The 17,622-nt window shown below is 30.9% G+C and overlaps 1 protein-coding gene across 6 annotated transcripts; it reads right to left on the bottom strand.

Annotated features, from left to right (window-relative positions):
- Positions 1-3,630: 3,630 nt before the first annotated feature.
- On the bottom strand, positions 3,631-15,217 carry LOC114188076 (serine/threonine-protein phosphatase 5). 6 transcript variants are annotated; one of them, XM_028076583.1, is made up of 14 exons: positions 15,009-15,217; positions 13,876-14,038; positions 13,530-13,699; positions 13,370-13,441; positions 10,504-10,654; positions 8,490-8,660; positions 7,535-7,643; positions 7,332-7,449; positions 5,869-6,016; positions 5,281-5,529; positions 5,001-5,126; positions 4,818-4,918; positions 4,255-4,329; positions 3,631-4,045 (listed from the first exon to the last, which is right to left on the bottom strand). In XM_028076583.1, exons 2-14 carry the CDS (start codon positions 13,943-13,945, stop codon positions 3,986-3,988), a joined length of 1,620 nt encoding a protein of 539 aa, XP_027932384.1. In that variant the 5' UTR covers positions 13,946-14,038; positions 15,009-15,217; the 3' UTR covers positions 3,631-3,985. The 6 variants fall into 6 exon arrangements, with proteins under 6 accessions (XP_027932384.1, XP_027932383.1, XP_027932386.1 ...); XM_028076582.1 differs by having other exon boundaries at positions 13,876-14,041; positions 15,009-15,210; XM_028076585.1 differs by lacking the exon at positions 15,009-15,217 and adding an exon at positions 14,845-14,951 and having other exon boundaries at positions 13,876-14,041.
- Positions 15,218-17,622: the final 2,405 nt, after the last annotated feature.

The following is a 17,622-nucleotide window of genomic DNA, read 5'->3' as shown; positions in this document are numbered from 1 at the left end:
TATAGTTGAGGTTCTACTGTGTTGGCTTATCTTTATCATGCTTTAGATTACGAAATTGACTTTAACCAAGATAACATTAGAGGTTGTGCAGTACTTTTGCAATGTTGAGTTTATAAACACATTAAATATCTTTCTCCATCTATTAAACGACATTGTTGCCACGGGACTTGATTTTCCACTTGTGAAAAAGTACATATTTATCTTTTGTCTACAAAATTACTTCTGCAATAATATAAGTTTGACTAAATTTTAACTTTTTCGGTTTAAATGAATGGTGGGTTGTGCATCGGCACAAAGACAACATCCACTTACAAGTACAATGGCTCTTATATTAAAGTCGTTAGACGAGTTATAGTCCAAATAATTTCTTATTGAAATCATATTATATTGAATCTCCATAACATTTTTTTCTTATACTAACGACCATTTTTCCAGTTCTTGTGGACTCTTTATAGTAGGGACGACATCACACCATTGATTCCTGTTAAGGCTTCTCCAATTGTTGAGTTGTATTTCCTCTAATATGTTTTGCCACAGTAGAATTTCATCACATACTAATTGGGTAATTCACTAATTTGGGTTTCAACAAAGTATTCCAACTTACCCATTAAACAAAGATCAACTTCACAAAGAAGATATAAGAGGTAGAACAAATAGATATTGGCTAGATTACCATCAAAGGTGGATAGTTATATGGAATGATCAACATAATAATCCCATCCAAGGTGCTCAATCAGTGAAAATGGTCATTTATATGACTCCACAACATATATGTAGTTGTTCATTAATCAGATTATTCATTATACATTGCCTTCAAATCAACCTTTGATGATGATGTAAGTTCACTTCCTAAAAGATTTAATCATATTTTTTTATTTATCTATAATTTCACATTCTCTTCTTACAGTATGACACGCCCCAAGAGTCTCTTCAACCCCACCTATCAACATGTTGATTTTTCTTCATATGGTCAACAATTTCATGAGCACATTATTGGTTAATATGATGTAAAACAAGCTTCCATATATTTGTTCCTATGGTCAAAAATTTCTTCCTAATGGGGTTTCATACACATAATTTTTCTAATCAACCATATATTTGTTTTGTCCACCAAATATGTTCGAGACTATTGTATTCACTCTTCCATTTGCATACAATCCCACATCATTTATGCAATATTATTGGTCAATAATGCCCCCCAAGGACTTAACAATAAGGTGACAAAAATGAAGACCAAGACAATAATGATGATTTGCTTCCACTTCTTATTAGCATCACCCTCAATGAAAGGCCTAGAAAATCGACAAAAAGACCATTTTGTTGCACATCATCTCATAGATAAATTATTTCTCAATATCTAACAATGTTGATATCATAATTTAATTACAATTTGAATTATTAACTTCTCTTTTTTTCTAATTTTTCAATCAAATTATAGTTTTCTCTCTTCCCACTATCCCACAAAATAATAAACCAATGGATAATATCTACAAACCTTATGTTAATATTCACTTAATAAATATTATTTATAATCTCTCATATAATATTCTAACTTTTAAGAAATAACAATAATATCTACAAAATTTTATTTAATAAAATGTATCTTATAAAATTACAAAATACTCATACAAATGTCGTGTCATCAATGCACCAGTTTAGTGCAAAATATAAACAATTGAAGTCACGTCAAGCATGCAAGACTTAAGTTAAATTGAAAATCCACTAAACTCATGTAAGACATGCACGAATTCAATTCAATTCATATACATTGAAGTTGTATCAGTCTTGCACGACTTCAATAAAAATCAAATTACATGGGAGTCATGCCAAACTTGCATTACTTTACCTAAAATCTAATTATATTGAAGTTACCACTCTTGCATATGTTTATTAAAATTACAAAACCTAATTAGTCTTAAATGAAGTTGTGTTTAATCCACGTGACTTCATCGCTCACATAGAAGTTATGTAGTGTTAACATGACTTCAATTTAAGAAGTCAGAGGTCGTCTCATTAGAGTACGACTTCTTTACAATGAAGTTGTGCTAGTCAGACACGACTTATATGTGACACGACTTATATGTGTCTATAAATTTTTCAAAAAATGCCCATTTGTGTAAATTTGAAGAAGAATTACACCATATTGATAAAAGATCGTTCTATAATATATTTGGTATTTTCTTGAAAAAAATGTTAGGACCTATTGTGTTATGGTTATAGGGAAGGGATTTATTTGATAAAATAATAAATATTTATTATAGAAATTTGACTTGTTCCTTGACCATTGAAAAATGTCCAAGGATATTATATATCCCTTATCTGATAAGGTTAAAGTATAACTATGTTATGTGGCACTTGTCAAGGCAAATTATGTATAAGGACAAATTGTTGAATTTGTTTAAATTCTTAGGAAAACACTTTGACATTAGTTTTAAAGGTAGGCCAATAATAACCCTTCAAAGTACCTAAAAAGCCATGTTTCTTACTTTTAAATGTACTATGAAAAAACTTCTATACAATTAGCTTTTTAATCATAGAAAATATAAAATAATATCATTCTTCATACTTTCTTTGTCTCAATTATAGTATTAGGAAAAATATATCTTAAGATAATAACTAAATAATCATCATTGACACCTGATCGACTCGAACATATCAAAATTTGTTATATCTTCGACAAAAGATATATTAATACCAACCTCTTTACTATTTTAAATATTAATTAAATAATTATTTTACAAAAAAAACACATTTGAGATCCAATTATATTATAAAATATTTAATCAAATATTTAACGTAAAAATGATACATATCTTTCTTTATCTTCAAATATCAAGAAAAAGAAATTATAATGATATAAATATCCATAGTTACAAAACAAAAAAGGTTTGTTTTAATAAAAAGTTACAAAAATAAAATCAGAAAAAATTAATATAAATTATTTAGATTACCAAATAAATTAAAAAATATTTTAGTAATTTAAGATATGAATAGATACTAGAATAGAGTTGAATATTAAGACAAATACGGAGACAAGTAGGATATGAATATCTAAATACCTATTTCTATCTCTATACCTAATTTAGAAAACTAAATATTATTCATATGTAAAAAATTTCCACATATTCAAGACGAATTTGAATTATACTCCATATTAAGACAAATATGTATATATCCATTCTCAAATTAAAAAAATAAAATATTACTCATCAATATTCAGACTTAATGCAAGAATTTTACATCAAATTTAAACAATACCTGCGTATTCATTAAATAAGTGAATGTTTATAATCTACTGGTCTGGCCAAAACCTTGGGACTTTTTGGCATATAATCTTGATGAATCCCGACTCAATAAGCGAGTATAGATCATGGTTTCGTATTACTCTAGAAGTTCTATATCGAAAATCAATTAAAAACTCCACATAATAAAAGTGGACAATAAGTTTTTTATGATAACCACACGCAAAAAATTGCTAAGCAGAATATTATCTCACGGTCATGAACTGCTTCTCGCAAGGATGAAATTTAATTTGATAAAAAAAAGCCATGTAAAAGAAACATTGAATCCTAAAAGCAGCCTACAAATTTGGTAGCCAAGTCTAACAATCATCGGCAACACACTAGCACAAAAACAGAATAAATGGTCTTGCATCTAAGCAGTGATTTTCATGTGGTCAATTTCAGTTAAACATTATCACCAGAGTTTCATGAAGCTAAATGGAGATGCAAATTTCCTTACACTTGTTCACAGAAAGAAAAAACAGCACAAAATTGAAGGGGTAAAGATCAGGGGGGAGGGGGAGAAAAAATGAGTTTTAATAAAATGTTGAGCCAAAAATATTATACAGAACAACAAAGATAAACATGTAGCACAGTACCAAATCTTCTCTAGCCATCGCTTGAATCTTGTCCTTGGGGAATAACAGTCATTCAAAACAGCATTAAACCATTGGCAGTTCTAGGCTTTTAGTCAGCTTTGTAAATTATGAGAACATCCTGAGGAAGTTGTTTGCATAAGCCATTGGTTTGACATCAGGGTGTGGCTGCAATTTCAACAAAGTAAACAGACAGAAGAAAAGAATGTCAACCCCAATATAAGAATACAGATTGAAAGAAAAAGCAAAGCAATCATATTGCACCATACTATGTTATATAAAACAATTAGTGAACATATTCATTTATTGGTATTATTTTTTAGGACAAAATATGACATACTTAGCATAGCATGGTCTAAAGCACAAAGGATACTAACCACTGCTGAGAATGTGACAATGTTAGGTTTCAAATCTGGTGCTTCAAATCGAATAAAGGCACCTTTGTTACCCATCTGCAGGATGCAATAAAAATCAACGTTATGTAGATTTTAACACCAAGATCAAAATATACTTTAGGAAGGAAAGTGATTACTCAGATATTAATATAAGAATGCCTATGACATTGCAAACTGTCCATGCAAACAACATGTACAAATATAAGGTGGGTAATATGGTTTTCATTTACACATTTAATTTAATGTGATTGGAAAAGAATCCTGGTCAATCATGCAATGTTTAGGGTTTAAGGTTTAGAGTTGAGACTTTTGTTATTGTAATCTATTCTTACTCCTAGAGCTTATCTTGATATGTTTACATACTCAACCACAGTTTAAAGAATGAGTCTACTCAAATGATTAAAGATGAAGGCTGTAAGAATAGATTACAACAACAAAAGTCTCTTTCCATGAAGAGGGATTGGGATCCACAAATTTTTCTGAGACAATAAAGTAAAATGGCTAAACTTACTTAGAAAAGAATGTAGTAAAAGTGATTTGATTACCTGGTCACAGTAATTTGGAGCAGAAAAGACAGTTATGAGTTTCCCATCATGTTCAATCTCGTAACCCTCATCCTTTACTTCATGAGATCTCACAACTAAATCTGTAAATTGGTAATTTATGTGAAGCCACTGACTGAAGAACAAATAAACTTTAGAAAAGACTCTGACTAATGGAAAACACACCTAAATTATTTTCCTTCAAAAATGCTTCTGTAACATCTGGACCAAAAGAAAGACCCACACCACGCTTGCTTGGGCCCCTTCCAGGGAGAGGTTGTGGATCACTCCAAAGAACTTCACACATCAGCCCTACACATACCAATCATAGGGTATATAAAACTACAATACTCAGGGTGAAAAAGCCAGAGAGGTTTCAGTCTGTGAAGTGCACCAAGTGAAAGTTTAGAGTGATTAAGGTATTGCTGAGATCAATTAAATGCAAAAAAAAAAGTAAGCGTCTAACCTTCTTCAGGAGGTTCACAGAATCGATTAATTGATCGGATGTCAGAGAGTTTGACCCCGTCAACACTGAAAAGACCTCCATGAACTACGAAAACTTTCTCATTTATCACATGAGCCAGTGGTAGAAAGCAGAATACTTCCGCAAAGAGTTCGACAAAAGTATCATTCAACTTTGAGCGCACCTCACCCTCAAAACCATATATCTTGTTCATGCTCTTGCTCTCGTGATTTCCTCTGGCTAAATATATGGCTGAAATTTACATGGCAACAGAAGAAGTTACCGTATTGTATGAACAAAATATTAATATTCCCCTAAACAAGTGAATTTTACAAAGAAAAGAAATTAATGAATGTCCACACACAAACAGCATGATACAATTCGCTTGAAACAATAAAACTAAATATTGCAATTTAAAGAGGCTAAATTTCCCAAGGAATTGTAATGGATTTCAATTTATGTCGTCATGAACAAAAAAACAGTTCTTTTGTTCTAAAAGGTCATAAAAAGTATCTAATCAGGTCCTTAAATATTTATGATGTTTCCAAAAAACAGGATAACAAAACTAACTCATAAAGATCTAGGGTTTACCTGATGGAGACATGCACTTAAATGCAAACAAGGTCAGGATAACTTCTAATGAAAAAGATCCCCTATCCACAAAGTCGCCGTTAAATAGATATGGATTCTCTTCTGAAGGAAGTCCATTAAGCTCAAAAATATTCAAAAGATCATAGAACTGCAGAAATCGAGGTGGAAAGAATCAATCTGCAAAGTTAAGAATTACTGGGGGGGAAATACGATAATACAAAAGCCAAGCAGCATGATGCAATTAGATAAAAAAGACTACACATCACATTCAAGTTCGTTTGAAAGAAATTAAACTGACGAAAAGACATTTATAAATTAAATAACCTACAATGACAGGAGGACCTTTTTATGAGGGTCAAACTTTATTTTTTCTGCATCACTATGACTACTAAAAGTTACCTTGGAAACACAATGCTAATCATGTCGAGGCTGGCTTTTAAGAAAAATGGGCTACAGTTTTCTCCCTCAAATGTCACTTTTTCAAAGTTCCTCCCTTTTCAGGAGTCTATTTTTGTATTAAAAAAATCACCTACTTAGAATTGCACAACCATCTTACTTAGTGCCAACACTGCAATAGGAATTATTCGCCTCTAGACAGTAAATTATGATATTTTAGTAAATGTGACTTGTTAAATTTCAAACTCCATAGTGTTCTTTCCCCCTGCCTCCATCCACTAGAAAGGGAAGATGCCTTATTTCACAACAGTGGGAGTGGTTAGTTTTTATTTTCACAGTTTTTTTTCAGTTTGAGATGTTTACAAACGCAAACTACTAACAATTTTAGTTCCAATGCCATTTCCAAGGTTTTGGTAAGGTATGGCAAAGGCCCTGTAATTGAGTGCACTAGAGCCAGTGGGCTTCAAATTGGTGATTATGTTTAGAAATAGGACCGAATGCCTGAATTGTAAACGACACGCTTTGCAGTTGCTTATCATATGGGATAAAACCATTATTTCAAATGGGTTTCTTGATCAAACATTCAAAGGAGGATTCCGTTTTGTTCTGTATTATTTACTTATCCCCTCTCTCAAAGAAAGATTTCATATCCCATGTTTCTGTGATTCTTTCTTTTTTCCCATCTAATAGCATTCCCTTTCATAGTGGTTCTAAAATAATTTAAGGGTCTTATATTCAACATGGCAGATAAAGTCCCTCCTGAACAATGGTGCAAAATTAACATAGAAAACTAAATAAATAATTGGCATGCTTATCAGCACAAAAATAGCTACCCAATTCCTCCACATAAAGGTCAGGGAATCTGAGGAAAATCAAACCACAGTTATAATAACAATCCTAAGTCTTAAATGTCTAAAACTATCAGAAGATATCACGAAGATATAAGCAACAATTTGTTTTACCATATTAAAAGTCACCAATCAACTTCAGCAGTTCTGAAGTTCAAAATCAAGAATGTGACACAAATAATATCATAGACAATTCAAAGATTATAATAAACCAATTACCTGACCATGCACATCACCACAAACAGTAAAACGTTTGCCATTAGGAACACGTATGTCAACAAGAGAAGGCAAAGATTGCAAAATTTCTCTTGTTTGTAATACAATCTGGAATGCATACCTAAAAAATTGTAGGACAGGAGAGAAGATGCTTCAATAACTCATCAAGAAACAAAAAGAGAAACAAGGTTTTCTTCCTTCAGTACCGTTTATGTAAGAACTTCTGGTTCTTGAAATCTTCCATCATTTTTTTCACAAAATCCAAAGTAACAACGTCCCCCTCTATTCTTGCTCCTGAATACTGTGGCTCGACATCTAGCATTAAAACAAAAAGCCAAATTTGGTCATTTCCATGAGTGAAATTATATGCAACAGTAGAACTTGGAATAATAATATGATCAGAAAAAGAGGCCATTAATTTTAAAGACCACTGACAAAACAAAATTAAGAGTTCATCTTTCATGCTAATGTGTGTTGTTAATGGTCCTTGTGATTAACAACTCCCAACAAAAAATAGAGGGTCTGTAGATCAGGAAATTACAATATCTCTACCAAACCCAGAGGCATCTATAAAATGCATACACTTTGAAATACAAAAAGTTTGTAGATGTTGATCCAGGTAGCAATTGAACACCCCAAAAGGAAAAGATAATTCAACCAGGGTTGTAAGCAACTGAAAATAGTAAAAATAAGTATAAAATGTGCATTATTCTTCATTAGTCAGTTTAGGGGAATGACTTATCCTTCTTTCTAGCACCTCTTACAGTTTCAGATAAAATGTATTATGCTTATTGGAAAAATTACAAATTGAAATCAGCACAAAAGAATGAAACTAGGTTAGTATAAGAAAGCTTAACAAGGGTAATAATCACATTTTAAGGAACTAGTATATTAGAGACATAAGAGAATTTTTATGATTAATTAGTTTTAGGTATATTCATTTTATGTATGATTAACTTGTTCCAAAAAAATATAGTATAATGAATTATGTTGCATTGTAAAGAACGAAACAATTTACTTCCCAATTCGTTTATAAATAATGATTCCATCTGACTTAAATTGAAATTCAGATTTTTAAAGTTCATTGTATGCTTAATTAGTTTAAGGTATTAAATAATTTTAAGCTAAGGCCTGGGTCATGCAAAGGACTCCCAAATGTACCAGTATTGTGGCCACTCCACCAATAAGCCCCGAGGAGCAACAGCAAACCAACCACAATTGCAATTACTATTGTGGTCTTTGATGTCCTGAACAACATCACCGCTGCTGCCATAACTGCTACCACTGCTGCTATGGCCACTTCGGTTGGCACCGAAGAATTGCGGCCCTTTCCTATAATGATACAATATATACAAAGAGTGATGATTTATAGAAAGTTGGACAAACATTCATTAAAGACAGGAATAAAAGGGATTTGTGAGAGAAAGAAGGATGATTAAGGAATTTGACGGAAGCTAGAAAGTATTAACTACTGATTTGGGTTGAGGAAGGGAAAAATAATGTGCATGAACCGAGAGGTGAAAAGGGTGTGACCTCCTACACTGATCATTTTCTGAATTTTTCATTACTTCGAAAGACATGTTCCTCAAACACGTGACTCAAGACGAATGACAAATTCCTGTTTTTAGGTCTTCTAAATTACCAATGAAAAAGGAAGGAGGTAGAAGGAAGAAACATGAGGTTGAAGTGTATAGCTGAAAATAGGAAGGGAAAATAACCAAATATAATGATTAACCAAATAATTTACTTTGGCAAGAAGTGTTCCATTCTAGCTCATATAATGATTAACCAAATAATTTACTTACAGTTAACTAAGTATCAAAAAATTGACAGATTATTTTTTAAATTACTTTGATGCTTAATTAATCACTATACAAACTGAAATCAAAACTTCTGTCAGTGGTAATTATATATGTTCCTTGGGTTAAAATGTCATTATTTGGTTAAAAGCATTCTAGAAGTTCAATGTAAAACATATTAGTCAGACAACCTTCAGAATCATCTTCCCAACTAGGAAATGGATGAAATAAATATGTAATAGGAAAATACAAAAGAAGACGAGATCACACAACACTAATACTTGTTTGAAAGATAGTGATCAAATCAATAAGATGTTCTTGACTCTTGAACCATTGTGAATGAAATAGAATCAAACAGGATGCATAATCTTTCACATAACATTGCACCAAAGTTTTGACTTGTAGTTCTGGAAGTTGGAGAGGAAAGTTTAACCATTTGATGGTTCATCATCTTGATATTTAAATATGCATTTCTTTGTAATACTGAGATGAGATTATATTACACTATTTTGCCCTTCCAATCCATCAACATCACACTTCACGCTTTTCTCAATAAGATTGAAAACAAATTCCATGAGGATGTACATAATCAATCGAAAATCCCCAAGTTCATAACAAAATAATCCATTAAACATCTCTCAAAACTATTCAAGAACACCAAAGTCATCACTATTTATTCAAAGAAACAGTACCAGTAGCCAATACAAATTTCACTACAAAGAGTGGAAGAAACAAGATAGTGATCAGGATCTTACTACATGAAAATAACAGTGTTCAGAGAAGGAAATCCCATCAACAACACAATTAAATGAGAGAAAACCGAGGACAATATACAATCAAATAATTTAATGGAAAAACTGAAAATTTCATGCATAACTTAATTATTGAAGTGATACTTGCCTCTTTTTTTCACATTATTACATTAAGAATATTTTAGGATCCAATTGCAAGCTAATGGACTTGAATCCCGCATTGGAATATGTGATTACAGAGGGGGCTTTATAAGACCTTGGGATCTCCAACTACAACATCTAGCTCTTGTGGTGGCATTCTCCCAAGGTTCTTATCAAGAAACCATAATCGTACAAAACATGCGTGTATATATGAAAGAATGTTAATATAAGGTAAGGTATTCACTGCAGACATTATACCAGAGCTTTCAAATAATAAAAACAGAACTACAGTTAGTCTTATAGGGTCATGTTATATATTATTTATTTGAAGCTTTACAAAATTAAAGTTGCAATCATACCTTTAGAATACACACATCCAGAATAAACAAAAGTTAAGAAATATAACAGAATGACTCCATGAAAGAATAAAACATAAGTATAAAATTAAGATACTAGCTTAAGAAATTATATTCAAAATACTACCTATTGTGTGGAAATCTATCGATTCAGCTACTGAATGCCTTTCAGACTCAGGTGCAGCAATTGCTTCTTCAAATTTAAGCTTCATAACTGCCTTTTCACATTCCTTCAATTTCTTTGAAGCATCAGGATCATTTGGACACATTTTCTTGACCTATTAAATAAAAGTCTATTAAATATAAGACATTTTCATATTGAAACAAGTATGTGTTACAGGACAATAAGAGGGAGGTAGGTAGCCACAGTTATTTGAAGGAATGTAAAAGCTTAAAAGTAGAAGTTGCAACATTCAAGCTGATATTAAAGGACAAGAACCGTCAGCTTCAGCATACCAAGATGACTTTCATGTGAGAATATTTCAATGGGGTTGCATACCAAGAAAATTTTCATATTCTAAAAATTTCAATAAAAAGTTGGCAACTGCTAAGTTTTTATTTTAAAAGAGTTAGAAGTAAGACAACAGCTTCTATTGGCACAAGGGTGGTAAGAGGAGAGAATTGTAATCATCAATTGTAAATTGCAGAGCCCATTACATGATGCAGCTGCAAATGTGCAACATTTCAGTTGCAGTTGCCCCTGAAACAGTATCAGGCTGCAAGTACAGACCACATTGGCCCACATTAGCCAGCACCTACCACAACTGCAACACAACCATAGCCAAAATTCAAAACCTAAGTAGTAATCTATTTCAAGACATAAGAGTCTAAAACAACAAAAACATTACTTACATAGAATCTCAACTCAACAAATCCATTATCAGTGTAAAGAGAAAAGGGAAGGTGCTTCACAACCTTCAATTTGTCCCAAAGATTTTATCAAAGTTAAAATGTTTTATAAAGTCCAAATAATTTGAATAAGAAGAAACACAAATATCCCTAAATATCTATATTAATGTCTCTCATGACTCCACATTATCCCCTTATTCCATCAGTATACTACTACCCTACTTTTCTTCTAAACTGCCACCAATGTCTTTGTTTTCTTAATGTTTCTATCTCTCACGTAGCTGGGTGTGCCAAGCTCTCCAGCTTTGACAGAATTTGCAATTTTTATTAGAGGGATAACAACCATTTCAAAATATAAATAGTTGTGCATGTTTTCAAATAGTATGTAATTATTGTATGTGCTAGAAGAATTTACAGGGTAATCTACAGATTAATAAACAATTAACAGTTAGAAATTTAAATTACTGTAGAAGCATCCTTCATTTTCTAGCATGTAGACATGCATATGCGTGGTACTATTTGCTATATGAATAAATGTTGTAAATTTTATAGTGGATAATACAAGACAGCAATACAATTTGGTGGCCACCTTCACATTCAGCTTACTACGTATTTGCAGATTTACTTTTAAAGGAATTTTTTTTTTAATTTCACATATAATTTGTGAATATCATGTACACAAGAATTCAGTGTGGACTCAAACTGGGAGGAAGCACGTCCATCAAAGTTAAGAGCAATATTTTGCTTTTATTCTTTCTTTTTCCCTTCCTTTTGTTACCCATTTTCTAGAATGATATGACTGGTATTCGGACAAATAGAGTACATTCAGAATATAATAATACCTATTTTTGGTTCCAGCATTTAGCAACTGGAACACTGGATTTGAAGAAGAAAATATAGAAATGGCAGAGAGAAATATAGTAAATTCAGAGAGAATCTTGCAAGATGAGGAATGAAGGAAATAGAGTATTAACAAAAAAGGAAGCCCAACAAAATTGCACCAAGGAGTTCAGAGGCTGGACTGAGCTGCAGCATCACATCAAATCTTTGCAGCAGTCATATTTATTTGATGCTAAGAACTCTCTTCACAACTTCTGTCCTCTAAGCTGTGCTGTGAGACCCCCACTCCTGTTGGACATATTCTGAACCGCTGGTCGATTATGAGCTCCCTTCTGTAAGTGCTGTGCAACCTCAGCTACTGTATCCTTCTAAACCTAGTCAATTGCCTGAGTACTGCATTTATTTCTTAGTTGTTTTGGCACTGTTTGGGTGAGTGGTTGGTGGTTATATTGGCTCTGAGGGACTGAGACTGATGCCTGATTTGCTAGTGGTGATTTTAATGTTACTTTGCTGATTTACATTACTTTAGATTTCATTTAAATATGTTAAAAATCTATTTTGTGCATATCCTCTTTGAAGATTTGGTCTTTGACCAAGTCAAATAGCATTGTGCTGTCCAACTAGTGGTATAAGGCTTTTGTTATAGTAGTAGTAGTGTAATATTGCTCTTAGAAAGTGAACTTTTAAACCTAAGTCAACCTCACAAAACCAACACATAAAATGATATTTGCACCGACTTATACACTATAATTTGGTCACATCTCTAATAGATATGGAACCTCCAACAATTGCATATTAGTGGGATCTAATGAACCATATTACGATCTCTTGTTTTACTTGTCTATCTATCCACCATTCTTTCAATTCTAGTTCTAGGTAGAATATATATATATATATATATATATATATATATATATATATATATATACATATATATATATATATGAACATTATTTCATGCAATTTCTCTTTTTTCCTTTCACATCTTTTTGCAACTGTTGTAACCCATATTCTGGACAAGTACAATTGATATCAGGCAGGAACTAACACAGAATATATATTCAACGAAAAATACTATCTTTTAAAGACTAATGTTAGTACGGTTTCATAAAATCTACTAAATTTATTGACAACTTTTGTTTTTCATCTCTGATTTCTCTTTGATATTCTTATCTACATGACCAATTAATGGAACGTGAATATTAATCTATCAATGTTTTGCATTGCAGCTGACCTTCTATTATGAACATGTTATTTTCCAACCAAGCTTATTCGAATATTTTACAGACATCAAACACAGTTACCTGCTGAAAATCTTTCAGTGCTTCCTTGAATTTTCCCAGCCCAATATAAGCAGCACCTCGCCTGTAATAACCCTATAACAATAAACCATAATCAGGACATGTCTTTTATTAATGATAACTAAATATAGGAAAGCCTGTAATGTTTTAGGACTCAGAGCACCTTTGAATATTTAGGATCAATTTCAATAGCCTCTGAGGCATCTTGTATGGCACTACCATATTCCTCAAGCCGAAGATGAGCAAAGGCACGATTAGAATAGTAAACTGCATTTCCACTGTTTAGCTCAATTGCTTGAGTATATAGATCAATGGCTTGGGAGTATTTTCGAGCTGAAAAAGGGATTCACACGTTCGGCAAGCATTAGCAAATAAATGTATTAAAGCAGTGACAACAAATAACCTTATCAAAATTGATTTAGATTCAATAATTCAGCTATTACCACAAATTTCACTGCAAAGATGAAGAAAGTAAATTAACCACAGCACAGAGAAATTGCATTATTTACCATTGAAAGCTTCATTGGCAAGAACTTTAAGTTCTTCAGCCTTTGAAATGTTAGATTTTTCAGTTTCCATTTCAGTTAAAACTTGTAACTTTAGTTGTATACGGCTGAAAATCAGAACCCAGAAGAATCAGTCTGCTCACTTCTTTTCTCCACAATGATTGACCTGCTACAATCAATCAAATAAAAGAAATCAGTACTATTACAATAGTTGTAACTGACACTGTAATACTCAGCTTGCAAAGAACTATATCAAAATGCCTAAGCCTCATACTTTATTTTTGTAGGATTTGGTAGAGTGTTGTAAATATTGATAAAACGGAAGTAAATACATGTATAAATAACACAAATCTAAAGTTTCTCAGTTTCCTAAACTCTCCTAATGTATTATAGCTAATTGCAATCTCCTTACTCATTATGAAAAGAAATCAGTTTTAAATACAAACAAGCCAAATGTGAACTTCTACCCACATGATCTTTGTGTAAACATAAAAAAGCCAATCACTTAAATCACATTACTAACACCATCGTCAATAAATTTCTGTCACCACTATCATCAAAATCTTGAATCACCACTTCAAACACAATTCCCTTGTTGTTATACTCACTCCTTCCATTCCCAAAATCAAGCTCCAGAACAATTAATTCTCAAAAAGCAAACACATCCAAAGGGTTTCAAATGCCACACACCCAACAAAAGTAAACTCCAGAAACAATAAATTACAGGGAAAAGATCGGAGTTTGATAAAAGGGCATCTTATTTTTTTTTTATTTAGTTACTCACGCACACACAATCATGAGCATCACACACAATAAAAAAAAAAAAAAAAAACTCCCCTACCATGTTACGGTACATACAATACATATATTGATAACTAAGCTGCGAGGATTAATAAAAAAATAGTCACGAAAAAAACATGATTGATTGTAGAAATTGTTGTGAAATGTTGAAATAAGTGGGAAAAAGCTAACTAGAAAGGGTAGAGAGGTAGTTGGGAGAAACAACACAGGGACAAGAAGACGAAGGTGAAAATAGGGTAAAAAAGAAAAATTAAAAGGATCTGGTGATGGATTAATTGCATACACAAGAGAGAAAAAAAATTAGAAAATAAGATATAATAGAAGGAGTGACGTACGATGAGAAGTGATGCTTTGTTTGTATGAGAGAGTGGAGGCTGGAAGAACAGTGAACAAAGTGTGGCGATTATGAGACACAGCACAACACAACACAAAACAAAGGCTTCTCTTTCATTCACACTAAACACTTTCTCTCTCTACCTACCCACCCTAATCATCAAGACTCTTGAACCTTTCTGTAACCTCAAACTTACACATAATTTGCAATTGTCAATCTTTTACAATCTCTTTTAAAGTTTTATTTTTTAATAAAATGGGCATGGTTAAATCTACCCTAGATCTTTATATATATATATATATATATATATATATATATATATATATATATATATATATATATATATATATATATTAAGTTGTTGAGAAAGAATTAAGAATTAATAACGAAAAAAACATTTCATGATTATGAACTTTTTAATAAAATAAATAAAAATAATTACGTAAGTACCATATAATAACCTAGTAGTAGAAAGAAATTAATAATTTGTAGTATACTGTTTTTGTTCAATTTATATTGTTAGTTTTATTTATAACCTCAAATATAAATAAAAAATGAGTATATTGATAAGCAAATATTGTGGTGAAAAGAAAATATTTTTGTGTCCCTCTCTCTATGTATCTTTTAAATAAACAATATTAACTACTGTTGTTTCATATAGTCTCATATTTGAATTTTTCTTTTCATTTTTTTAATTAATGATAGTTATTTAAAATAGTTGATACTTTGTATTATATTGTAATATTAAGAAAATGCAAATTTTTTATAATGTGTTAGACTTGTTAGACCATTGAAGTGTTTATACAGTCTCACATTTAAATATATTTTTTAGTTAAAGATTAATAGAAAAATGAAATGTGTATAGTGAAAAAATATAATTATGTTATAAATTATACATTTATTATTTTAATAAAATAATTGTGTAGTTTTGATTATTTACTTTCTCTTTATATGTAAAATATTTTAAAGTACATGAAATTGTAATTAATATAATTTTAACTAGATAAACAAAAAAAAAATTCTCCAAAAATCCAATATTTAAGAAGAAAGGGAAGAAATATATATTTTATATTATTGTCTAATATTACTTTAAATGATTGAGAAATGTACTTGCAAGGGGTGCACGAGAGGTTCCTTTTAAGAATGTGTAGAGTTATCTCTACTTTGTTGATGAAAACAGACACTGCAAAAGAAACCCTCTAATGTTATAAAGAGAATAAAGATGTGAGAGAGTGCACATGACTTTCTGCTAACATTTCCATTTACAACAAAAAAATATTTCCTTTATATTCATCACAATCATGAGATTGCATGATATAATATGATGTCAATAATCAGATTTATATATATATATATATATATATATATATATATATATATATATATATATAAAATGCAAGATTATACTTATTGATGACAAGATAGATCTCAGTTGAGTACACTACATAAATTTGGAAGAAAAAAATATGTTTATGATATTGTATTTTTTTGTTCTGAAGTTTTGATTTATGTAATTTTAAGTTGGAAAAAATAAATAAATGTTGATTTTTTTTTATTTTGTGATAGTGAGAAAATATCGCTAAATATTTAAGTTGAAATGTATACAAATTTAGAATTACATATTTTGTAAACGTTGAAAGATTAAGTTGATTGATTTGAAAGTGTAATGATAAAAAAGAGATTGAAAAAGAAATACTGAAAAAAAAAGTTTTTTTCATTTTAAAAATATTAATATTTAGATTTATAATTGCAAATTTTGGAAAAATAGGTTAAGAAATTGATTTAAAAACGATCTAACTATAGAATATATCATAAAAATATAGTTGAACAACTAAAAGTTGTTCACCTTGAGAATGGCAACTCTTTGGTTTAACTGCCAGAGGAAAGTTGGTTTAATTATATATATATATATATATATATATATATATATATATATATATATATATATATATATATATATATATATATATATATATATTTGATTATAACAATATTAAAAATGATTTTTTTTTAAATTCTCACTAAACAATTCTAAAAGAAATAAATAAGAAAAAAATTTATGAAAACCACTAAAACATTTTATCTTTCTAAAATTCTTCTCTAAAGGAGTTATCTATATGTTCTCTAAAATATCTTACTTCGTATACATCTTTTTGAAAATCAAAGATCGTAGGATTTTTTCTTAAGACAAGTTGATCAAGATCAACCTAGGGTAAGTTAGATTTTCATCTTTTCTTGTCTCCCTTGTTTGTTCCTGTTGCACACGAGATGTTCAAGCTCGCATGTGTCCTTGTGATTTTTCTTTTGAATCTCTATCAACTCATGTTCTTGTTTACATGGTCAGATCGTTTTTATTTTGTCTCTAAGTGTAAAAAGGTGTTTTCAGCGTGTAGAAGGGGGTTTCTCCATTTGGGACTTGTGAGCAACCTGATCAAGGTAAAGGAAGTTAGTAAACATATGCATGGGTGAGTTTATAAAGTTGATTTGGTATTTGATGATGAAATGGACTGTTTGATGAATATGAGTTTATGTGTATGTTTTGATATGAATTGGTATGTTCTATATGTAAATTGATGCTTGAATGGTCTAGTGGGATTTAAGTTATTTGGGAAGCT

Source organism: Vigna unguiculata, chromosome 6 (genome assembly GCF_004118075.2).
Source record: "Vigna unguiculata cultivar IT97K-499-35 chromosome 6, ASM411807v1, whole genome shotgun sequence".
Taxonomy (NCBI): Eukaryota; Viridiplantae; Streptophyta; class Magnoliopsida; order Fabales; family Fabaceae; genus Vigna; species Vigna unguiculata.
The sequence above is the reverse complement of the archived record's forward strand: the minus strand, read 5'-3'. Positions and strand labels throughout refer to the sequence as shown.